This window comes from Callospermophilus lateralis, chromosome 10 (assembly GCF_048772815.1).
Source record: "Callospermophilus lateralis isolate mCalLat2 chromosome 10, mCalLat2.hap1, whole genome shotgun sequence".
NCBI classification, from domain to species: Eukaryota; Metazoa; Chordata; class Mammalia; order Rodentia; family Sciuridae; genus Callospermophilus; species Callospermophilus lateralis.
The window spans coordinates 8,047,893-8,073,278 of record NC_135314.1 but is presented as its reverse complement, the minus strand read 5'-3'; the positions used below and the strand labels follow the sequence as shown (position 1 = coordinate 8,073,278).

Here is a 25,386-nt window from a genome sequence, read left to right as displayed (position 1 = left end):
GCGGCGGGGCGGGAACGCAGTCCGCAGCAGGGACACCGGGCCCCGGCGGGCCGCGGGACTCCGCGGGCAGAACCGGGGCCAGCCTTGGGCCCTTTGCGGGTCCTGCGCCTCCCTGGCACCGAGGCCCCGGCTCTGGGTCACCGGGCTCTCCTCTTGCCCTTCGGACGCTCTGTTTCGGGTCCCTGGGAGCTCTTGGAAATCCTTCTAGCATTTCTAGTGTCTGGAACCTTAGGGAGTGGTCCCACGGACTTAGAATGTCACGATCTGAAAATGTGGGTGTGGCTTCCTCACCTGATTATCCAGGAAAAGTTTATTTGACCCTATTGGCATTCTTAGGCAAAAATGTATCTGCTGGCACTGAAGTGCTGCGTGTTTGACACTTGTTTCATTCATTTAGCCTGACACGGACCAACACCTGGTAGAGTTCCAATTTAACATTTCCCCAATCCTGTGTGTTAAAAATCTGGTTTCATTCCCTTGATTATTTGTGAAGTTGATAATTTTTTTCGCATTATTCTTGTTTTGAACTCCCTGTTTAAATCGTTTGCCCATTTTTCTAAATTCCTTTTTCTTGGGTTTGAGTGCGGGATCTTTATTGATTTATGAGAGTTGTTTACACATTCCGGAAAAAGGTCCTTTGGTTACATAACTGGCTTATTGAAAGAGGTAGTCTTTAGTAGTTGGGAGTATAGAGAGCAGCTTTATTCTTATTACTGCCTTTAAATTTTATTAATTTCTTCCTCTCATCTGTGTGCATCTGGGCACTCTAACGTTTTCCTTGGCTTCAGATATGAGTCTGATCGTGTCCATTTTAAAATACCTATTCAGAGCTGTGGGGGGTGTGAGGCCCTAGATTCAGTCACTAGCACCAGAAATACTAAATAAAAATGAAATTTCTAATTTTAGCTTGGTGTGGTGGCGCAGGCCTGTAATCCCAGCAATTCTGGAGGCTGAGACAGGAGGATCACAAATTTGAGGCCAGCCACAGCAATTTAGTGAGGTCCTCAGCAATTTTAGGAGACCCTGTATCAAAAGATGACTTTTTTAAATTTTTGCAGAACATGACCAGTTTGAGTCATTTTCAGTCAAGCCCAGAAACCTGTAGTGGACAATAGGAGTGACTTGGTTTTTTAACTGGTTCTGCAATTTGGTTGTTTTATCTTCCTGGCTCCTTGCACTTGCTGTCTCTGCCTCTTTAAGATTGAGGTGGGAAGCCTGATGTGGCACTGGCCACATCGGCTATTCTGGAAATTGAAGCAGGAGGATTGTACATTTGAGGCCAGTTTGGGCAATTTATCAAGATTCTGTTTCAAAATAGAAGGATTGGGGATGTAACCCAAGTGGTAAAATGCCCCAGAGTTCAAGTGCCAGTTATACCCCAACCCCCAAATATTTAAGTGAGAAATCAAACAAAATCAAGGGTCAGAACTGTCTAAATTGTGCTTTGGCTAGCATGCTTGAGGCCTTGGGTTCCATGCTCATTACTGCAACACAAAACAAAAGAGTCTGCAAGAAGGCAGTTTTGGGCTGGAGTTGTGGCTCAATGGTAGAGCACTTGCCTAGCATGTGTGAGGCACTGGGTTCAATTCTCAGCACTGCATATAAATAAATAAAATGAATGTACATCAACAACTTAAAAAAAAAAAAAAAGAAAGCAGTTTTGTAAGCTGGCTGGCTCCATGCAGCAGCTGTCATTGTGCTAGGTCTTTCTTTTGTGGGTAATATGATCTGTTTGGAACCTAATTGACAAGAGATTTCCCATCTGCAGCTTCTGGACAGTATCTCTACCAGTCTCTGCTTTTGCTTCAGGATAGGAGTTGGCAAGCTTGTGGGCCAAATCGGCCTAGCACCTGTTTTTGTACAGCATGTGAGATCAGGACAATTTACACAGAAACCATAGATTTTGGACTGGGGTTGTGGCTCAGCAGTGGAGCACTTGCCTGACATGTGTGAGGCACTGGGTCCAGTTCTCAGCGCCATGTATAAATAAATAAAGGTCTATCAACAACTAAAAAAAAAATTTAAAAAAATTTTTAATAAAAACCATAGAATTCAAGTGTCAAAGGGAACCTCCTTAGTATGTACAAATTTTAATCAGGAAAAGATCTCTCTCTTTCTCTCTCTGCTGTGCTGGAGATGGGTGGAATGCAGGGCCCTGGATACCATGGGCAAATGCTGTTAACACTAAGCTACATCCACAGCCCACTATATATTAATTTAAAAAATTAATATTTTTTAAATTATTTAGGAAGTCCGAGATCCCAGGATGGGATGAAAGTGACAAGACTGTTTGTGCTTTTTTTTTTTTCTCTCTCTCTCCTTTTTTAAGTAAATGCTTATACCATTTCTTTGTTGTTGATTCCCCACACCCTTCAGAAATCCTCTCTGGGTTTAGCCCTACACAAGCACTCTTCACTGCCTCCTCTTCTCCCAATGCATATGTCACTTTGGGGGGTTGTGATTATTAATATGGTCTGTTCTTACTTTTAACTTTATGCTCATGTGCCAGTGTACTATAATTGCATTTTCTTTTCTATATGGCTTTTTATTTTCCCTGAAGTTAATAATTAACTTACATTTTGTTTGCTTTATTTCTTTGTGCTGATCACTCAGTAATCCAGATTTTCAGAGGAACTGGGAAATCTTTTCCAAATGTGTTCAGATACACCCAATATTTTATCAGTTTGTTACTGGAGTCTGGCCAGAGGCCCAGCTATAGGGACCCCAACAAAGCAGGTGGGGCAAATGGAAAAAGTAATTGCGAAACAGGAAACGGACTTAATTTCCTTCCATAGGGAAGGAAAGGGGTGCCAAATCTCCTTAGCTTTGGTTTCAGAGGTTCTGAGATGAGCTTTAGGTTTAAGTAGAGGAGGAATTGGGGCAGACAAGAGTTATGCATAATTAAGTAGATTTGGTCAAAATGTGATCTGATTGATCCTTATCTCAGTTTTGGTCACACAATTTATCTTTGTAAAGGAAATTGCCCTTGTTCAGGGGATAATCTCTATTTGCTTTGTAGGATTTTTATCTGTCAGACCTGTGATCCTGGAGAGGGGTCATTTGGTTCCTATAAGATGATTGCTTCTGCTTATGGGGCAGTCATTCGGTGATCTGCCTGCAAGGCTCCCAAGTACTAGACATTTCTAGGCATTCTGTAGGGGATCTGGAACAGGGTGTTGTAAAAGCTGGCAGATGAATGTTCCTGCAAGCATTGCAGATACCTTAGTTATTCCCATCTTGGCAGCCTTGGTCTTGAAACAGGATGAGACTGGTTAGGTAAATTTAGTGCTAATAAACTTTGAATTACCAGTTTGGGGATCTACTTCTTAAGTGATTACGTGTGTAGGTGCAGAGTTGAGTGGGAATCTGTCTCCCCAAAATTTAAGATAATAAAGGAGACAGATAAAAATTGAAGTCAGAGGGCTGGGGATATAGCTCAGTTGGTAAAGTGCTTCCCTCACAAGTACAGAGTTCTGGGTTCAATCCCCAGTACCACACATACACACAAAAAAATGCAGTCAGAGATGCCAAATTTTATTCTGCTTTTAATTACCAATTGTGAAGGTAACTGCAGGCCCAAGTGAAGAGTCTGTTTTTTTGTTTTTTTTTTTGAAAGAGGTGAGAGAGAGAGAGAGAGAGACAGAGAGAATTTTTAATATTTATTTTTTAGTTTTTGGCGGACACAACAACTTTGTTTGTATGTGGTGCTGAGGATCGAACCCGGGCCGCATGCATGCCAGGCAAACGCGCTACCGCTTGAGCCACATCCCCAGCCTGAAGAGTCTATTTTTTTAAAAAACATTTTATTAGTTATTAATGGATCTTTATTTATTTATTTGTTTATATGTGGTGCTGAGAATCGAACCCAGTGTCTCATGCGTGCGAGGCAAGCGCTCTAACACTGAGCTTCAACCCCAGGCCCAAGAGTCTGCTTTTTAGGCAAAGGCGCCCTCTTTAAGTTCCTGTTACAAGTTGAGAGTCATTGTTGTTTGAGGACTTCCCTTTAATGTTTTTCTCCAAATTCCTTCTCCTTTTTCTGTCTCTCCATCCCAGATATTTTTCTTTTGGGATTTACTGTTTGCAAACATTATAGTTTAGTGACTGACAACACAGGCTCTGGAGCCTGCCCTCCTGGGTTCAGATTCTGATTGATAGGTAACTGGATGTCACCTTTAGTGTGGCTTAGGGCCACACTAAATTGCTGAGGATGGACTTGAACTTGCAGTCCTCCTCTTCAGCCTCCTGAGTTGCTGGGATTACAGGCATATACCACTGTGCCTGGCCTATTGCCGGATATATTAACTGTAACGTTTTAGAGATTTTCTTTTGCATACTGCATTGTCTTTATTTTTTGTTTCTTTTCCTGTGTATTTTTGTTTTCTAATTTTATGCATTTTCAGATGTGTGGAGATAATTAGCTTTCAGTTTACATTTTCAAATGAGATACTAAAAGCTGACTAGATGTTCCTGTGTGTGTAGGGCTAGTCCTACTGATGGGCTTCACTGTTGGGTTAATCAAGTAGGAAAGAGCCATTTTATTGAGATCACTGCACATAAGTATGTGGTAGACCCTAAAGAATGGGAAAGTCTGTTTAAAACAACCAAAAGCATTGAATTTTTTTAAAAAATGAGAACAACAACAAAAGGAGATGCTATCAGTAGTAATAGTTTTATAAGATGTTAATCATATTGGGTAAGATGGTAAAAGAAGGTAAATGGGATCTGTCTTATTTCTTACAATGTATGTGAATTTACAGTTATTTTCAAATAAAAATAGCTATCTAGAGAGCTAGGTAGAATTATAAAAGAACCAAATAGAACTTTTAGAAGTCAGTTTTTAGAGAGGAGTTCCACACCTAGTCATCTGCCATGACATGTAGAATCCTGGCTGCTAGCTATTCTGGTAGTTTGGCATGAGAGAGGGAGGTAGGAGTATCAAGTTGTTGCCTTTGCTCACATGTTTTTGAAACAATCAGGGACCTCCCCCCAAAACAGGAATCCTTAGGATTAAGACTTCTCAGGATGACCAAGCTAGCTCTCAGTCTTATGGGGTTAACAGCCGTACCAGAAAATTAGGAGTTAAAAAGTACACCAGTCTTCAAAGCTATGGGAGTATGATATCATGCCAGGAGATGGATGGCAGGCAAGAAGTTAGCTCAGCCTTCTGGGGTTTTGTGGTCAGCAGAAATGCCAAGAGCCAGACAAAGCAAAATCACCAAGACAAGGCCACTGGGACAGGACAATAGTTTGCAATGTTCTAAAAAATAACATTAGAGACTTTCCCACACGATAAGGGGCAAATTCCAGATTGTGAGGGGCAAATCCATGTGTGTAATAGTCACAGAAGTAACCCACAGTTATCTTTATCCTGTCAGCATAGTAAATGGGATCTGTAGAAGTACTTATAATGCAGAGCTTGCTGCCTACCTGTTCTTCCAGCTACTCGGGAGGCTGAGGCAGGAGGATTGAAAGTTTAAAACCAGTCTGGACAATTTAGATTTTGTCTCAAAATTTTAAAAGGGGGGTGGGGGGGACTTGCCTTGCACATGTGAGACCCTGGGTTTGATCCCCAGTCCTGAAAAAAAGAGGTAAAGAGGCCGGGCACAGTGGCCCATGCCTGTAATCCCAGGTGCTTGGGAAGCAGAGGCAGGAGGATCCTGAGTTCAAAGCCAGCCTCAGCAATTTAGCGAGGCGCTTAGCAACTTGGTGAGACTCTGCCTCTAAATAAAATACAAAATAGGGCTGGGTTGTGGCTCAGTGTTCAAGTGCCCCTGAGTTCAATCCCTAGTAACGTCCCCCTCCCCCCAGCAATAAAAAAAAGATCCTGATGGCTTGCATGTCCTTCCCCATACTTTGCCTAATGTGATTTTCATCTGGCTGTTCATCTCTTTTGTGTGTGTGTTATCCTTTACAATGAACCAATAAACATAATTAATTCTTTCTTTGAGTTTTGTTAGCTATTTTAACAAATTATCTAATACGTAGGGATTGTGTGAACCCCCAACCTGTGAAGTATAGGAGATCTGAACTTAAAATTGGCATCTGAAGTGGGGTCTGTCTTGTGTCTGCATTAACTCCAGGTATTTAGTGTTGGAATTAAGAGTTGGAGAATTTTTATGCTGGTGTGGGAAAAATCCACACATTTTTTTTTTTTATCAGAACTGTTATGAGAGTATAGAAAAACGTTTCCCCCTAAAACCTCACATTTTGTTTGTTCATTAATCCATTAATGGGCATTTGGGTTGTTTCTCCCATTTGGCTTTTGTGAATAATGCTCTTTGAATTTGGACATACAGATATCTCTTTCAGTTCCTTTGGGTCTAAACCTAGAAGTAGAATTACTAGACTATATGGTGATTCCCTTTTAAAAACAAACAAACAAACTTACTTATTTATTTTTGAGATGGAGTCTTATTATGTTGCCCAGGCTGAAACAGTCCTTGCTCAGCCTCAGGCAGTCACAGACACAGGTGCCACCACACCTGGTTTATATTTAAATTTTTGAGGAGCCACCATTCTGTTTTTTCATAGCAGCTGCACCATACATTCCTAGCAACTGTTAACCTAAATAATAACATAGAGAATAGCTCTTCAAAATGAAGAGTTAATTGGGAAAAGCAAGCTGTTGGCAATGCAGAATATGGTGGCAGAGTAAGTATGGACATAGGAAACACGTGCTGTTAGGCAGATATTTGTGAGGACCCTTCCTATATGGCCTTCCTGGGTTCTATTTTTTTAGGGTTTGACACAAGTTGACTCTATTTTGGTAGTGACAACTTTCACACAACAGAAAAAAAAATCGCAGTTTCTGTATATCCTTGACAACACTTGTTATTTTCTGTTTTTTTTGTTTTTGTTTTTGTTTTCTAAATAGTAGCCAATCTAATGAGTGAGATAGCATCTAAGTGTGGTTTTGATTTGTATTTTCCTAATTGTTAATGATGTTGAACATCTTTTCATGTGTTTTGTTTCGTGGCCATTTATATACCTTGGAGTCCTTTGCTCATATTGTTAAATTGTAGGATATATATATATATATTCTGGATATTAATCCCTTGTCAGATATTTGATTTGCAGATATTTTTCCCATTCTGTAAATTGTCTTTTCACTATATGTGTCTTTTGATGCATAATTTAAATTTATGACATAGTTATATTTGAGAAATCATTCTCAAATCCAGAGTCATGAAGCTTTTCTCCTGTGCTTTCTCCTAAATTTTTTTAATAGTTTTAGCTCTTTGATTCATTTGGATCTAATTTTTGTATGCGTTAAGATAATGTGCATATTCATTTTTCCCAGGATCTTATGTCAAAGACTGGCCTTTTTCCCCATTAAATGATCTTGGCACCATATACATGAAGGTTTATATGTATGTGGACTCTTCACTGTCTTGATCTTAGTCCACTAGTTTTTCATTGTCACAGGAATCTAGAGTTTACCACCATCAGTTTCTCCAGAGAACAGACCTTCATTCTTGTATAGGATTACCTAAGGCAATTTCAAGGCTACTCAGGGTGAGGAAGGATCTGGTATATCTTTTTTTCTTTTTTGATATTGGGGATTGAACTCAGGCACTCAATCATTGAGCCACATTCCCAGCCCTATTTTGTATATATATTTTTAAGAGACAGGGTCTCACTGAATTGCTTAGTGCCTCACAGTTGCTGAGGCTGGCTTTGAACTCACAATTCTCCTGTCTCAGGGTCTAGCTGAGTTGTTAAGTGCCTCCCCAGCTGCTGGGATTACAGGCATCTGTGCCCCCTCCCCTGGCTCTGAATACCTTTTTTAACTCTAGACCTCACTTCTTATGAATATATGAAATGGAGCAAAAATAGAAAGACTGATCTCATGGTGGATATGGTGGTTGAACTAGTCTTTGTCTCCTTGTTTGGTATCCAGAAGTTTTATACCCCAAGGCCATGCCTCAGGGTAAAATTTAGAATGGGTGAAGGTGGTTTCATTCTTATATAAATGGTAGAATTGGTACTGAAAGATCTAAGCACTGGCATGTTCTCATGTAGATTAATTTGAGAAAAAGCTTCTTGTACATGATGTAATTCTGGAAATTGATTTTCTTTAGAAATTTATGGTATTGTTCTTAAGAAAGTCTTAATTATATATATTCCATATTTTATAAACATATGCCGTAGAAAGTCCGAAATGCATATTTTCTAATTTGAAGAGCAGTCTTTACAGGATATGATTTCTCAAATGTGTAGTATTTCACCCAATGAATGGTACTGAGGACTATCTGAAAGCAATTGTGGACAAAGGAAAAATTGACTTTTTTCTGACACCTGGTGGCAGCAACTGAGCATTGTAAATGTCCTTGGCTTGCTTTAGATTTAATCTAGTTTGGGGAACTCTTAACACTTACCATAGAGCTCCCTATTCTTTTTGTTTTTCTTCTTTAAATATGAACACAAAAAAGATTGTATGGAAATTCTCTGCATAGTAAAATTTTCAACCCTCAGCCTTTTATTATTTATTTATTTAAAAAAATTTAAAATATTTATTCTTAAGTTTTAGGTAGACACAATATCTTTATTTTACATTTATGTGGTGCTGAGGCTCAAACCCAGTGTCTCGTGCATGCTAGGTGAGCACTGTACCACTGAGCCACAACCCTAGCCCCTCAATCTTTTATTTTTTAAAGAAAGATTTAAAAAATTTTTTTGTTGTTGTAGATGGACACAATACCTTTACTTAATTTATTTATTTTATGTGGTGCTGCGGATCAAATCCTGTGCCTCATACATGCGAGGCAAGCTCTCTGCCACTGAACCACAATCCCAGCCCCTTAACCCTCAACCTTTTAAAACCATATGTACATTTTTATACATTTGCTGTCTACATCATTCAGGAAATTAAGAGAGTTCCCTATAGTATGAGGTTAATCGACATATTCTTTAATAAAATAGTACCTTGAAGGGGTTGGGAGTTGTGAATAAAATCAGACTTAAAAGCCTTGGAATAAGAATGGTCTGTTGCATTGGAACTAATATTTGATATTGTTTGAAGGATTTCTAGATGCATACTCTGCCAATGTCACACAATTGTAATGAACTTAAGAGTTATAAACCAAGTCAAAGGGTCCAGTAGTGACTGTTCAAGAGACCATCAGAAAAACCTGTCATGAAGCAAGTTCATTAGATCCAGTACACTAAGGAGACCCTCTCTCACACAATTGTGTTTCAGAGTAGGAAGATTAGGATGTTTGTAGGATTTTAGGACCTTGGCTGAGTCATTTTAAGGTAGGTCTTGCAAGGCAGGTAGCTGTTGGGGATTGGGCCATTGTGGATGGATACAAGAAGGCAAGGGTTTTGAAACAAGTCTTGATATGTAAGTTGTTTAGTTGGTTTCCAAGAATCTTCTGTGTTGTATTTCCCAGATATATCCTGGAGTTAAGTCATTTTTGTTCAGCCTCAGTTTGTTTAACACTAGGACAAATAAATTATATTGGAATTTGTTCTCTTTTAAAAGTAAGATCTAAATTAATTTACATGAATCATTGGTTTGTTTCAGCTTTGTCCGAAGTTTTTACATACAAATTCTACTAGTCATACTTGGCCTTTCAGTGCAGTTGCTGAATTAATAGGTATGTAAATTGACATTTCATATATTATCTGTTGCTTGCACTTAACAGTTTTAAAACTTTATTGAATAATAATATACGAGTGTACTTCAAAAATTTTTATCTTTAATAATATTAGTAGTAAGGCTTACCTAGCATAACAATTATGCAAAAGGGAGTCAAAATCACTGTTTAACTTTCCTTATAATATTACCCAAGTATTTCATAACATTTAGGATTCAATTTGCTGTTTGTACAGTGTTTATATTGAAAACATTTTTATTCTGATTATCAAAGTTAAAAATGAGAATTATGCTTCTCAATATATACTGAGTATATAATAGAATGTATATAATATATAGAATGGATTCGTTTTTCTGGTGTTACAAAGATTAATATGTTAGATTTGCGATAATAAATTCTTGCTTCATCCAAAAGATGGGATGAGCAGGGTCAAGGATTTTTATATATGTATGTATGTATGTACGTATGTATGTTTTGCTGTATGGGGCTTGAACCAAGAACCTTGTACATGCCAAGCAAGCACTCTACCCCAAAGCTGCATTCTTGGCCCTCTGTTTTTGTTTTGAGAAAAGGTCTCACTAAATTGTTGAGACTGGCCTCGAACCTGCAGTCCTTCTGCCTCAGCCTTCCTAGTCACTGGATTATAGACGTGAACTACCACATCCAGCTAGGATTTTATTTTAATAGTGTTGTAATGAACATTAAAAGAGGCAGGGTTGCAGTTAGATTTGCATTATGGGGTCATGATTCATGCAGACAAATATTTTTTAGGATTTTAGTATATGTTTTAAAAATATAGTAAAAGGACACTTTATTCTTAGGTATAATTAAATTCCTTATCAAGGAAGGGTCCATGTGCAAGGAAAAGAAGGACTTTTCGAACAAGCACTTTTCTTTGTTAGGTTTTTCCAAGTATTCCAACTAACACATGTATTTGGGTGATCCCTCCCGCCCCCCCAGTCTTGGGGTGGGTTTGCTTTAACATTGTAGTTCTTATTTTTATGGCATCCTGCTTCCCATGACTTTCATGGCACTGTTTGGGGTATACTCCATTTTAAGGTGTTTTTTTTTTTTTTTTTTTTTAGAGAGAGAGAGAGAGAATTTTAATATTTATTTTTTAGTTTTCGACGGGCACAACATTTTTGTTTGTATGTGGTGCTCAGGATCGAACCTGGACCGCACGCATGCTAGGCGAGTGCACTACCGCTTGAGCCACATCCCCAGCCCAGCATTTTAAGTTTTTAATAAAATAGTATCTTGAAGGGGTTGGGAGTAAAAAGATTTTTAATTCTAGGCTGCTTTGTAGGCAGATAATTGAAAATATCTATAATACCTATAATAAGGTCTTCAAAATATATTTTGATTGGATAAGGAATATTCAGATGAATCACCAGTTGATTTACTTTCTGGTACCATTAAAAAATCTTGGGTTGGGGCTGTGGCTCAGAGGTAGCGTGCTTGCCTACTATACATGAGGCACTGGGTTCCTTCCCCAGCACCACATAAAAATAAAATAAAGATGTTGTGTCCACCTATAATTAAAAAATAAATATTAAAAAAAATCTTTTGTTTTTAAATGTATTCCTTTATACTTACATGGTCTAAGAGAAATGAGTTGAGCTAAACAAGGATGTTAAATATACAATAATAGAAATAAAAGCCAAAGAAACTTTTGTTAAACTGACAAGGGCTATGACTGTAGCTTATATATATATGTATATATGTAGCTTAACAGAAAATGAAATTGACGTTTCATTTATTTAATAAATGTTATGTACCTTCCATGTCAATTCATAGTGCTAGTTGACACTCAATTCTCAGTTTCCCTTATGATAGCCAGGCTGATCCTTCTCTTAATCATCTCTGGGTTCAGTGATGTTTTACACTAATTTAGTGTGACAGGTACCAGTCTTTGCTGTATACTTAATATGAAGAGCTGTAGAAAGGATTAATTCTGCAGTAGACAATGAATACAGTTTCCTGTTTCCAAACCTTATGAATTCCTAAAAATTGTAGCTTTTAAAGTAGTCCTAAATGTGGTAATCTGTTGCTTGTTAAAGGATTGTTCTAATTGTTCTTTAAAATGCAAACTCAATATTTCTCAAATCCTTTTGTGTCCCAGATAATGCTTATGATCCTGATGTGAATGCTAAACAGATATGGATTGACAAAACAGTGATAAATGACTGTATATGCTTGACATTCACTGATAATGGGAACGGTATGACATCAGATAAATTACACAAAATGCTAAGGTATGTAAAAATGTGCCACACATCTGAAGATCAAGGCTTTAAGTAGTTAAAAAATTCCATGTGTCATACTTTGTATCCTGTTTTGGTTTTTTTAAACATGAAATTTCATACACTCAGTGTGAGTGATTACCTCTGACCATATTTCTATTAAAACTTACCATGGGGGGCTAACTTTAAATAGATTTAGAGATTGAGAAAGCATAAAGTAGTCCTAAGGTCTTGGGCTATAGTATCAGAGAATAGGATGCCAGTGTGAATCAAATGTGTCTGAAATGGAAACAGGCTGTAGTATAGATACAGGGTAGAAGAAAAATTTAGAAGCATAGGCCTTTTGTTATCCCTTAAACATTATGCTGCCAAAAGGTTTAGTTGATCCCATCATTAATCATATCACAGTAGGCTTGCTGAGAACAAGAGAATCATGAACACTTAGAGGAAGAGGTTCATGGGGTAAAATCTCAAGTCCCAGGACCCCAGATTATAACTTGGCCAACTAATTGACAGGATGTGCCGGCAGCGAGCTCCTATATTAGTACCTGTAATTCTTACACCCCTGTGATATAGATTTGGTTTCCTTTGCTTCAGAGATGGGAAGATACATCAAGATAGATTAAAAGTAATTTGCCCAAGATGATATAGTCAGGAAGGGTGAGGCCAGCATTTGGACCCAGGCTTTTTTAACTTGGTATTATACTTGCTGAATTTGAAAAAATTGAAGATTATGAGTGTTTATTTTTTAAATCTTTTCTTTTTCTTTTAGCTTTGGCTTCAGTGACAAAGTCACCATGAATGGTCATGTCCCGGTTGGATTGTATGGGAATGGCTTCAAGTCAGGTTCTATGCGTTTGGGTAAAGATGCAATAGTTTTTACCAAAAATGGAGAAACCATGAGTGTGGGCTTCCTGTCTCAGACCTACTTGGAAGTCATAAAAGCAGAACATGTTGTTGTTCCAATAGTGGCATTCAACAAACACCATATCCTTTTGATTTTGAAATAGAAGCTGTGGCAAAACTGAAAAAAATATTGGGAAGCATTCTACCCTTTTGCCTTTCTCCAGATTCTTGTTTTTTAATCACACCTATTCCAGTTTTTGTCTGTGTCAGCTGCCTTTAACCCTACACCTGAAGCTCAGGGTTTGTTCTCTTTATTGGAATTGTGCTATGGAAATCCTGAATGTTAAGGTAGTTACATTTAACGTTAAATTATTTTCAAGGGCTGGGGGGATAGCTTAGTGGTTATTGTGAACCTAGCATGAGTGAGACCCTGGGTTTGATCCCTAGCACCATAAAGAGAAATAAACAACTTTTTCCATAGCTCTCCTTTTTATTTTAGGTTTATTATGGATTAGTAAAGACTTCTGTGGTATGACTTGAAAATTTTGCTAATGATTATGAAAAGCAAGATAACTTTAGGAAAATTTTCTGACACATTGAAATATTGGAAGGCATTAAATTATATTAATAATAATATTAATAAACTTGATTTTTATCCTTTCTGATATTCATTTGAAATCAAACTGTCATTTTAAAACTTTGAAAATACTTGAGAAAATATTTTTCTGCTATTTATTAAAGTTAGTTCACATACTATATTTGTGAAAAGCATGTTGGTGATCTGAGTCTTTAACCAAGGACATACGTCAGATGATTAATTTAGCAGAATCAAAAGCAAGCCTTGCTGCGATTCTGGAACATTCTCTGTTTTCTACGGAACAGAAATTACTGGCAGAACTTGATGCTATTATGGGTAAGAAGGGGACAAGGATCATCATTTGGAATCTTAGAAGGTAAATGTAGACCCCAGCTAGTTGGTGACCATTGGGAAGTAAAGTACATGTTTAGGGTTGGTTTCATTAAGTACATTCATTGTTACACAAAGAAGAAATACATGGAAAGGTAATTTTGTATAGTTAATGATTTATCTTTCTCAGGATATTTTATTGAAGTCACTTTGGCTTCAATTTGAAATACTAGAAAAGAATTCCTGTTTATGCCACTCAATCTCCATTAGCACTCTATTTTCAATCATTCTGCCTCTCTTCTCAAAAAAAAAAAAAAAAAAAAAAAGGAAGAAGAAGAAGAAGAAGACAAAAGTCCCAGGAACAAGTTCAGCTTATAGAAATCTTCCATTTTTGTCTATTAAAGCTAAGCATGATCTAGCATTGTGAGCAAAGGAATATAGATGAGATTTTTTTGTGTGTGTTGCTAAATTTTATGATTCTTTATCCATTCAAGGATAAAAATATTTGTAAATAGAAGCTTTAAAATTTAAGAACAATTTGTTTCATTGAGATATCTAAAGATATACTGAACCATAGGAATAAAACACAAATAGCAGTAAGTCTAAAGAACTTTAAAACTGCTCTGAGCCAGGCATGGTGGTGCACATCTGCACTACCAGTGACTTGGGAGGCTGAGGCAGTAGGATCACAGGTTCGGGCTAGCCTAAGCAAACTCAGCAAGACCCTGTCTCAAAATAAAAAAAAGGATGAGGGGTGTAGCTCAGTGGTAGAGCACCCCTGGGTTCAGTCCCCAGTACTGAAGGGAAAAAAACGTGTGCTTTTTGATGGTGTGGGGGGGATCATAAATAATAAAATTTCTGCTTTTCTAACTTATTGAATTTCCTTTTTCTTTTTTTTTCTTCTTGCTTTTACTTCCTTGTCCTTCCTCCTGGATTTTTTTTTCTTTTTTCAGTTAAGCTTTTTATTTTGAGATCATTGTAGATTTTCACGTGCAATTCTAAGAAATAATAGAGTTCATATACCCAGTTTTCCTATTGGTAACATCTCACAGTAGTGCTGTTGATCGTGGCAGGATATTGTCATTGATGCAGTCTAAGTAGAGGACACTTTCATCATCTATAATTTTTTTTCATTTCACATAGTGTTAAATAAATGAAATCATACAATGTGAAACCTTTTGGTTTTTTTCACTAACGTAATTCTCTTATCGTTTTACATTGCCACCAGCAATGTGTGAGTGGTAGAGTTTCCCTAATCTTTGGAATTCCTTTTCTTTTATACTTGTCCCTCTCATGAAGTCTACTGGGTGTGAGTTTATTTTTGTTTTTTTCCTAAGGATAGTATTTGATGCTTATCTTGTCTGAAGTTAAATTTTGCTGCTTTCTGAAAATTACTTTTACAGCTACAAAAATGCGACAGAGTTTGATTTTGAAAAGGATAAATATGACATCAGAATTCCTGAGGATTTAGATGAGGCATCGGGGAAGAAAGGGTACAAGAAGCAAGAAAGAATGGACCAAATTGCCCCTGAAAGTGACTATTCCTTGAGGGTATGTATGCAGCTCTCTTCATGGAAATGAGAAAGTCATGGAGTAAAGGAATTATTACCAGACTTACAGTACCCACTATTTTTCTAAAGGTTGGCAGTGATGTCTATAGGAAAGCATTGCAGAAAGAACTGATATATAAGTTTTCATTGGTCCACTGGTTGTTTCATTTGCTTAGAAAATCTTGTAATTGCAAAATCATCAGATCTAACAGTGCTTAATAGTTTTTACTATGTGCTTAGATTCTTTGAATTGACGTTGTTGGAATCAGCATATTTTATGATGGCTGTACTGATTTTATAATTTTTTTTTCGTGGTGCTGGGGATTGAACCCAGGGCCTTGTGCATGCTAGGCAAGCACTCTCTACCTACTGAGCTATATCCCCAGGCTTGTACTGATTATTTTATCATAAAACACCAAAATGTTTTAAACCATTTTTTTTAAATATTATTTTTTTTGTTGTAGTTGGACACAATACCTTTATTTTATTTATTTATTTTTATGTGGTGCTGAGGATCGAACCCAGGGCCTCGCATGTGCAAGACAAGTGCTCTACCACTGAGCCACAACCCCAACCCCTAAACCAATTTTTATAATACTCTAGAATACTCATTATACCTTAATTATCATCCTGAAGAGAGTATATATTAATATAGTTTTATGATAAATATCTCTTGAGATTTGACCTTAGAACTGGCTTTGATTTTTTTTGTTTTGTTTTGTTGCTGGGGATAAAATCCAGCACATGCAAGGCAAGCATCAGCCCACAAATGGGTATGTTTCTAGACTGAAGAAATGAAAATCTCAATTTAACAGTGTTGATATAAGAATATTAAATTTCTTAGTATAAGACATGATAATAATGTTTTTGGTACATTTTTATGTGCTAATTTTTTTTTTTTTAAAAGAGAGGGAGAGAAAGAGAGAATTTTAATATTTTATTTTTTAGTTTTTGGGGAACACAACATCTTTGTGGTGCTGAGGATCGAACCCGGGCTGCACGCATGCCAGGCGAGCGCGCTACCGCTTGAGCCACATCCCCAGCCCATGTGCTAAAATTTTATGTGTTAAAATTATGTAGTAACTAGAAGCTGAGAATCTGTTCGACATTTACATGTTTTACCATGTGGTTTCATAATTATAATTCTATCAATTACTGTAGTCTGAAATGTATTATTCCTGTTGCTGTGGGATGCCATAGCTGTGTAGAAAATCTTTCTCAAATATGAGCCAGATCCAGAGGCAGCCAGGGGATTTGATTTGAATACACTAGAAGTACAGTATTTTAAGATATTAATCGTGTGTGTGTGTGTGTGTGTGTGTGTGTGTATTGGGGATTGAACCCAGGGTCTTGTGTAAGAGGCAAGCATTCTACCAACTGAGCTATTAATGAATTTTTATAAATGACAAACACCACTTCTTTTAAACTTGGGAATTAGGGAAAAAAAGAAATGGTCAGTTAGGTTTGTATTGAAGCTTTCATCTTTTCTTTGTGAGTTACTCATGTATTTCCATCTGAGGTTTCTGTTAGAAGTTTCAGAAGATCATGTTGTAGGGGCTGGGGTTGTGGCTCAGTGGTAGAGTGCTTGCCTAGCATGCGCTAGGCACATGGGTTTGATCCTCAGCACCACATAAATGTAAAATAAAGATATTGTGTCTACCTAAAACTTAAGAATAAAAAAAATATAGATCATGTTGTAACATGTTTTAGGTCTGAAGTTTGGTCATATTTATTAAGTATCTCAATATTTATATATTAAGAACTGAAAACATACTTTGACCATAGCTCAGTTTTGAAAAAGCGCCGTATTTCTCTGTTCTGCTTACACATTGGTGCATTATTTAGAATTTTTTACTTGTCAAGCCTATATAATTTTCTCTGAATTATATTAGATCCTGCTCATTATTTTATTTTTGAATTTTAGGTCATTAGATTGTTATCTCTGTATCATTTTTTCTGACCACAGTTTAGTGAAAATAATCAAATTAGAATAACTGTACTGCTTTGAAATCTATGTTATTGCTGTTACTATTTTTTGACTCTGGGGACTTAATTCAGGGGCCTTGTATATGCTGATAAATACATGGTTTACCATTGAGTTATATACCTCCAGCTCTACAATATGTATTATTTTACTGAAATGGTGGTATTTCTGTTCTTAAAGCAAGGCGATAACTTTCTGTTTAAAGCTACATCAAAGTAATGTTGAATAAACCTGTAGATAATTATTTGGAAAGGACCAATATTGTTATGTTTCTTTTCAGGCTTACTGCAGTATATTATATTTAAAGCCAAGAATGCAGATAATCTTACGTGGACAGAAAGTGAAGACACAGCTAGTTTCGAAGAGTCTTGCCTATATTGAACGTGATGTTTATCGACCTAAATTTTTAGTATCCTTTATTGTTTGACGCTGTATAGGCATGTCAATCAAGCATGCACTCCTTTGCCCCTTTTTCCTTTTTTTTTTTCTTCCTCGATAGGGATTCTAATTCTCTTCAACTTTTCCCTTCTTTATGCACTTCAGAGTTCATTAAAATGAAACAGAGTGATTTGAGGAGAGTGAGGTATGTTTTTTTCCTTCTCAGAATTTTCCTTAACATTTTAAGACTAAAACAGTGAGAATTACTTTTGGATTCAACTGCAGAAATAAAGATCATTATGGCATAATGATGTATCACAGAAATAGACTCATCAAAGCTTATGAAAAAGTTGGATGTCAGCTAAGGGTAAGCTTTATATTTTAAAAGAATGGTCTATTTTTTTTTTTTTTTAAGTTTTTAGTTTTTTGGTGGATACAATATCTTTATTTTACCTTATGTGGTGCTGAGGATCGAACCCAGTGCCTCATGAATGCTAGACAAGTGCTCTACCACTGAGCCACAACCCCAGCCCCGAATGGTCTATTTTTAATAAAAATTAGAATAATGTTATTGGGATAAAGGCAAAATTATTTTATAGTGGTTTTGCTCATGATTTTTAGATGACAGTCTCTTAAAAATAATATTAGTATTACATTTTGATTTTGTATTAATTTCTCATTTGATCGTGAACAGTCCTGAAAGGGGAGTTAGGATATTTATTTTGCTCCTACTTTATAGATAAGAAAATTGGCGCTAATAAATAGGATATGCAGTTTGCCCAAGATCTAACAGTGAGTGTGGATCTCAGCCATAGATACCCTTCTTTTGCCTGCATTTGATATGGGATCAGTGATTTTTTTCTTACTGGAATGATACTGGTTAGATTTTATTAATGTTGACTGAAGTAGCCTGAAAAATAGTATCTGATAGGCTATTTGCTTTTTAGGAGATAATTCCTAAATATATTGGGACTGTCCTCTTAAAAAATTTCCTTTGTTGTAGAATTCACGTTAAGATGATGAGCATAGTTCACTATGTCTGTCTGTCCTGTACATATTTACATAGGCATTTTTTAGGGTGTGTGCATTTTCTACGAATTCAATAATTTGAGGTTTGTAGAAACTCAATAATGCAAATAATTCTAAAAATCAACTTTGTTAAAAAAATATTTGGGGGGTGGGGTACTGGGGATTGAACTCAGGGGCACTTGGCCATTGAGCCACATCCCCCCAGCCCGATTTTGTATTTTATTTAGAGACAGAGTCTCACTGGGTTGCTTAGTGCCTTGCTTTTGCTGATGCTGCCTTGCAAGCTGCTGGGATTACAGGCATGCACCTCCGCACCCAGGGAAAAAAGTTTTTCAGGCTAGTGTATATTTTGCCGGGGTGGTGCTGCACCCCTGTAATCCCAGCAACTCAAGAGGCTGAGACGGGAGGATCACAAGTTTTAGGCCAGCCTAAGCAAATTAGTGAGAGTCTGCCTTACACACAGTTCTCTGTTTTTTGTTTTCTGTTCATCTTTATTCTAAATTCTTTGTAGAATGTTGTAAGCTCTACACAGTATAGTCATGTGGATTTATCTTGAATGCTATTTGAATAGGTTGGAACTCTGCTTCACCTATTTTCAAGGCATGAGCCCAGAATAGTAGCATTTTTGCAGAAGTATGTGAACTTTGTTGGGCTTTTCTTTGTAATTGTTAATTTCATTTGAAAATTAATGCAAAAATCTGGCAATTGTGATATGAGATATAAATGACATTTACTTAAAATGCTAATTTTCATTTGCAATTAAAATACTAGTTGCTAGGAATATTCTATAATATGCTATTTAAGTTAATAAATTTCATTGGTAGTTAGAAATGCATTTTTGATAATATGCCTTATTTCTCTAGTGCTTTGGGATTCAAAAAAAATAATCTATCTGCTATAGAATATAAATTCTTTTTCTTTTGTCATTTATGAATTTTATTTCATAGGATACAGGGCCCATTTTGCAAACACAGTTAAATTTGCATCATGGAGGCTGGGGATATAGCTCAAGTTGGTACAGTGCTTGCCTGGCATGTACAAGGCCCTGGGTTCAGTCCCCAACACCACAAAAATAAATTTTTTTTGCATCACGTACAGTTTCTAGTTTCTAGTTCAGCGTTCAGTTTTACCTTGTAAAATTAGGCTTTTAGAACAAACATTTAATGTTTGTCTTCACCAGATGGTGGAGTGGGCCAAAATGCAGATGCTCAGACTTACCATGCTAGGTGTTCAGCAGAAAATTATGATGAGCCACAGAGCATGCCCTCAGCTCAGTTTGGTGAGAGTACTGTGGAATATCCTTAGACCATCAAAAAGTCTTTCTGAAGACTGATGATGAGATGTCTCCATTGACTTCACTGCCTTATAAAGTCTGGGAAGGGCTCTCCAGGCACAGCAAGCTTCTGCAAAGGAAGGGGAAGAAGTTTCTGAGAGTGTAACATCATGAAGAACAACTTGTGTGGCTGAACCATATTGTAATTGGGGAACAAAGTAATTGGAAAGACAGGAAGATGAAGCTGGAAAGAAGGATGACAAGAACTACAAATGAAAGGGGTCTTGTTATGACCGTGGTTTACTGGTAGTCTGAAATGAAGAACCATTGAAGTTTTTTGTTGTTGTTTGGATTTTTTGTGACACTAGGGATTGAACCCAGGGTTTTATACATGTTAGGCAAGTTCTCTACCACAGAACCCTTTCTCCAAACCCCCTTCCCTCACCACTTTTTAAAAAAAATTATTTTTGAGAAAGGGTCTCGCTAAGTTGCCTAGGCTGACCTTTGAAGTTGTGATCTTCCTGCTTTAATTCTCAAAGCTAGGATTACAGGCATGCAATACCTTGCCTGTCTCCACTATTGACTGTACTAGGGCTCAAATCCAGGGACTCATGCATGCTAGGCAAATCACTGAGCCACATCCTTAGACCCCACTGATGGCTCTGAACAGAGCAGAATTGTGATTAGATTTACATGGTTTAATTAATAACTTTACAAAAATTTTTATTTTATAAGTTACATATTTTTCCATTTCCATTTGTAAGTAGACTCAGAAATATGCTATAATTGTGAACAAAATATACTTGTTAATAGCATGTAAATAATCAGAATTCAACAGTTAATATGAATTGATTAATTTTAGCTAGTACAGTTTCAAAAAATAACTGATGCGCTGGGTGTGGTGGTGTACGCCTGTAATCCCAGCAGCTCGGGAGGCTGAGGCAGGAGGATTATGAGTTCAAAGCCAGCCTCAGCAAAAGCAAGGCATTAAGCAACTCAGACCCTGTCTCTAAAGAAAATACAAAATAGGGATGGAGATGTGGCTCAGTAGTTGAGTGCCCCTGAGTTCAGTCCCTGGTTACACCCCCATCTGCCCCAAATAACTGGTGCAAGTGACCTAGGTTTTTATTTCATCATATTGGCAACTGGTTACATTTTTATTTTTGTTTTTGTTTGACATGGGTTTCTCTGTTATCCTCCTGTCTCAGTCTCCCAAATGCTGGGACCGAGGACTTCACAGACTATATATGCCAGAATTTTTGCTAGGCATTGCAGATACTGAGATGAGATTCTTCTTCTTCTTCTTCTTCTTTTCTTCTTCTTCTTCTTCTTCCTCTTCCTCTTCCTCTTCCTCTTCCTCTTCCTCTTCTCCTCCTTCTTCTTCTCCTCCTCCTTCTTCTCCTCCTCCTCCTCCTCCTCCCCCTCCTCCTCCTCCCCCTCCCCCCTCCTCCTCCCCCTCCTCCCCCCCCTTTTTTTTTAATGAGTTACCTCTTATTTCTCCTGTCTTAAGAAATTGCATCCTGGGCTGGGGATGTGGTTCAGGCGGTAGCACGCTCGCCTGGCATGCATGCGGCCTGGGTTCGATCCTCAGCACCACGTACAAACAAAGATGTTGTGCCCGCCGAAAACTAAAAAAATAAATAAATAAATATTAAAGATTCTCTCTCTCTCTCTCTCTCTCTCTCTAAAAAAAAAAAAAAAGAAATTGCATCCTGGTTGTGGTAGTTCTTTTTTCCTTGTATAAATTTGGAGATGATAATACTTGTATAAACGTATAGTTGGAATGCTTTTAGAGAAAAGCTTTAATACATTTAGTAATTAACTCCCAGAAAAAATAAAATAAAAATGAAAATATTCAGTCTAAATTTCATGAGACTCATGTGAGTATAGATTAATGATTTTTTTAAAAACAAATTTTGAATCTTTAAGAGTACTTTGAGCACAATGTGTTATGCTTAAAATGCTGATTTTATTTTATTATTTTCAGGCAAACAACATGGGTGTTGGAGTAGTTGGAATTATAGAATGTAATTTCCTTAAGCCAACTCATAATAAGCAAGATTTTGACTATACTAATGAATACAGGTATGTTACATATTTAAATTATTGACTGAGATTTTTGGAAATGGATTACTAAGAAATCCGGGATTTTCTTTATTTTTTATGAATCACAGAAGTAGATCTCATCAGTAAAGATAGTAGAATACACTTGGAATGGATTAGAATTTATAGGATGGAAGAAAATAGCTAAATGCCTTTTCTGGGTAAGCACCTCACCCACCCATTTACTTGAAAGTTCTATAATGTAGTATTAATTTTGTAAAATGAAATGTAAAAATATCCATGTTATGGCAAGAAATTTAGATGAGGAGAAAGTTTTGAAAATATTTACAAAATAAGTGAGGGGCTGGGGATATAGCTCAGTTGGTAAGAGTATTTGCCTAGCATGCGTAAGGCCCTGGATTCAATCCCCAGAACCACCCCCCCAAAAAACCAAAAATCAAAAATTAACACCACCACCACAGTCAAAATAAGAAGTCAATAATTTTAAGTAGGTAGCAAGAAGGCCTGGTCATTCCTGATCTCTGCAAGGTACCTGGTGTTGCTGGAGTGGGCTGTTAGTGGGAGAAGCATGGCCTGAAGCCACAGCTCTAGCTCCTCTGTGAGTACAGTGCTCCACCCAAACAACAGCAGAGTACAGAACATGGATGGGATTTGGAGCTGAAAAACAATAAACAAATAATGTTATAATCAAAAAGTCAAATGATTGTTGTTTAGTAAGATTAACAGAATCTATAAGTATCTGGCAAGACTAAGGGAAAAAAATAAGAACATATGAATCATCAGTATGGGAAGTGAAAAGGAAGACACTGTAGGTCCTATAGGCATAAAAACATTGAAAGGATAGCTTGAACAAGTTTTCACTATTTTTATGGACATACTCCTTTGAAATTGAATCATTGCTTAGAAAACTTCCCATATATTAAATTCAAACATTTAAGGAAGAAGTAGTATCAGTCATATACAAACTCTTCTAAAGATATCCTGAGGTCACATAATCTGGACAATAAGCTCAAGACATTATAAGAAAGGAAATGTATATCAATCTCTCATCTTAATTAAAATTAGTCAATTATAATTAGTTATAAAATCTGAAAATAATAGCATACAATCCAGTGATATGTAAAAAAGATACCACTAAAACCAAGTGAGCTGTATCTGAAGATAGTATGTGTATTATTTTTTAATATTTATTTTTTGGTTGTAGGTGGACACAATATCTTTATTTTACATTTATTGGTGCTGAGGATTGAACCCAGTGCTCGTGCATGCTAGGAGAGCATTCTACCACTGAGCCACAACCCCAGCCCAGCATGTGCAGTTTTAATATTCAAGAATCAGTATAATTCATCATCTTGATTTTTTTTTTTTTTTTCGTACTGGGGATTGAATTTAGGGGTACTCGACCTCTGAGCCACATCCCCAGCCCTATTTTTTATTTTATTTAGAGACAGGGTCTCACTGAGTTGCTTAGTACCTCGGTAAGTTGAGGCTTTGAACTTATGATCCTCCTGCTTCAACCTCCCCAGCTGCTGGGATTACAGATGTGCACCCAGCAGCAAGCATTATTTCTAATGGTGAATTGTTATTGACGGCTTTCTTCTAAAAAATGGGAATGGGATGAGGATATCAGCTCTTCACCATTGTTTTTGAAATAGTAGTTAGTTCAAGGTAGGAAGAATAAATGAAAACTAAAACTGAAAGGATTGAAAAGGTAGAAGTAAATTCATTATCTAGTGTTGATTGTATCAAGTATATAAAAATTTCAAAACATGCAAAAACCTCTGACTTGCAAACTGTAAAATAATGTAGAAAGAAATTTAAGAAGTAAATAAGTATGTATACCAGAGTTAAAAATTGGAGGGCTGAAGGGCTGGAGTTGTGAAGCTCAGTGATAGAGCAATCGCCTAGCATGTGTGAGGCACTAGGTTCAATCCCCAGAACCACATAAAAATAAATAACTGAAGGTATTGTGATCATCTACAACTAAAAAATAATAATAATTAAAAAAAAGAATTGGAGGGCTGAAAATTACAAAATAAGTTTTTCTCTAAAATGATTAAATGAATTAAACCATTTAATTTTCCAGCTTTTTTTTTTTTTAATCTTGCCATATATGTGATGGTGTTGATATTAAAAGTCTTATTATAAATTCTTTGTGAGAATTTGGGAGGATTAAAGCTACCTAAGACAGTCATTTCAAGAACAGTAAAGCAGGGAGACTTACACGTGCTTAAATGCTACTAGATATTAATTTATTAAAGTTGTAGTAAGTAAGGAAGTCTGGTGTTAGTGATAGGATAGATAGTTTAGGGACTTATATTTTCTATGCATCTTGTGACCTGATTTATCTCAAAGATTACATCATTGTGTAATGGAAAAATGATCATCTTTCTAAAAACTGCTGGGTCACTTGGCTTCCATATGGACAAAAGGAACCTTAACTCAAATGAAAGTCAATTCTAGATGATTTTTTTCAACCTGAATGAGAAAAACAAAAATGTTATGTGGGTTTTTGGTTTTGTTTGGGTTTTGATGTTTTTTGGGGGGTGTAGGAGTAAGTGATGCTATGGATGGAACCCAGGGTCTCAATCATGCTAGATACATGCTTATATCTTATTTCATTTTAAAATGCAAATCTCAAGGCATGTTTTCAAATCAGAACCCCAAAAGTGTTGCTCCTCTTGGGCAAAATGAAACACTTGTTTAAAATGAAAAAGACATAACTAATGTTGGCAAAATATAGAGCAGTTAGAACTCTGTTAAATCACCGGTCCCACGTAGAAGGTGGCATACATCTGTAATCCCAGCAAATTCAAGGCCAATATGGCCAAAATAGGTCCTGTCTTACAATTAAAAGGACTGGGATATTGCTTAGTGGTAGGGCACCTCTGGGTTTAATACACAGCACTACCCAAAAAAAAAAAAAAAAAAAATCGTATCTGTGGAAATGGTTAATTGTTGTAATTTTAATTTTATTTTTTAATATTTATTTTTTAGTTTATTTTTGTAGTTGGACACAATACCTTTATTTTATTTATTTTTATGTGGTGCTGAGGAGCAAACCCAGGGCCTCGTACATGCTAGGTGAGTGCTCTGCCGCTGAACCACAACCCCAGGGCTCTACTGCTGAGCCACAATGCCCCCACCTTAATTGTTTTTGAAAGCTCTTAGACTATTAAGTGAGTATCCGTGCACACCTTATGACCTTGCAAAAATGAGTAATGTCTCACAGGCTGGGGAATACAGGGAATGAGAAAAAGATGAGAGTGAGTCAAGGGATATGAGGAGAGGAGCAGGTTTGGGAGGGGTGATACATTCTCATTTAGACTTAGAATGTGATGCCATGGTGAGTTGGGTAGGTTACGAGGTGGTTTCTACCTAATGTTAACCTGCCAGAGTGTAAAATATGAAATCCTGATTTTTAAAAACTTTTAAAAAATTCAAAATGTTGTAATATTTGTATCTTAAGTTCTTTGTATGTGGTTTCTCTTACAGTAGTTGTTTAATGAATAA

The 25,386-nt window shown here is 36.8% G+C and overlaps 1 protein-coding gene across 1 annotated transcript in view; it reads left to right on the top strand.

Moving 5' to 3' along the window:
- Morc3 (MORC family CW-type zinc finger 3) overlaps positions 1 to 25,386 on the top strand; it is a 40,553-nt gene that overhangs the window by 364 nt on the left and 14,803 nt on the right. Inside the window, exons 2-9 of the mRNA XM_076867333.1 lie at positions 9,527 to 9,599; positions 11,722 to 11,854; positions 12,615 to 12,829; positions 13,494 to 13,641; positions 14,999 to 15,146; positions 17,410 to 17,538; positions 17,755 to 17,874; positions 21,797 to 21,894. Of these exons, the coding sequence (XP_076723448.1) occupies positions 9,527 to 9,599; positions 11,722 to 11,854; positions 12,615 to 12,829; positions 13,494 to 13,641; positions 14,999 to 15,146; positions 17,410 to 17,538; positions 17,755 to 17,874; positions 21,797 to 21,894 (1,064 nt within the window). The remainder of the gene's footprint in view (positions 1 to 9,526; positions 9,600 to 11,721; positions 11,855 to 12,614; positions 12,830 to 13,493; positions 13,642 to 14,998; positions 15,147 to 17,409; positions 17,539 to 17,754; positions 17,875 to 21,796; positions 21,895 to 25,386) is intronic.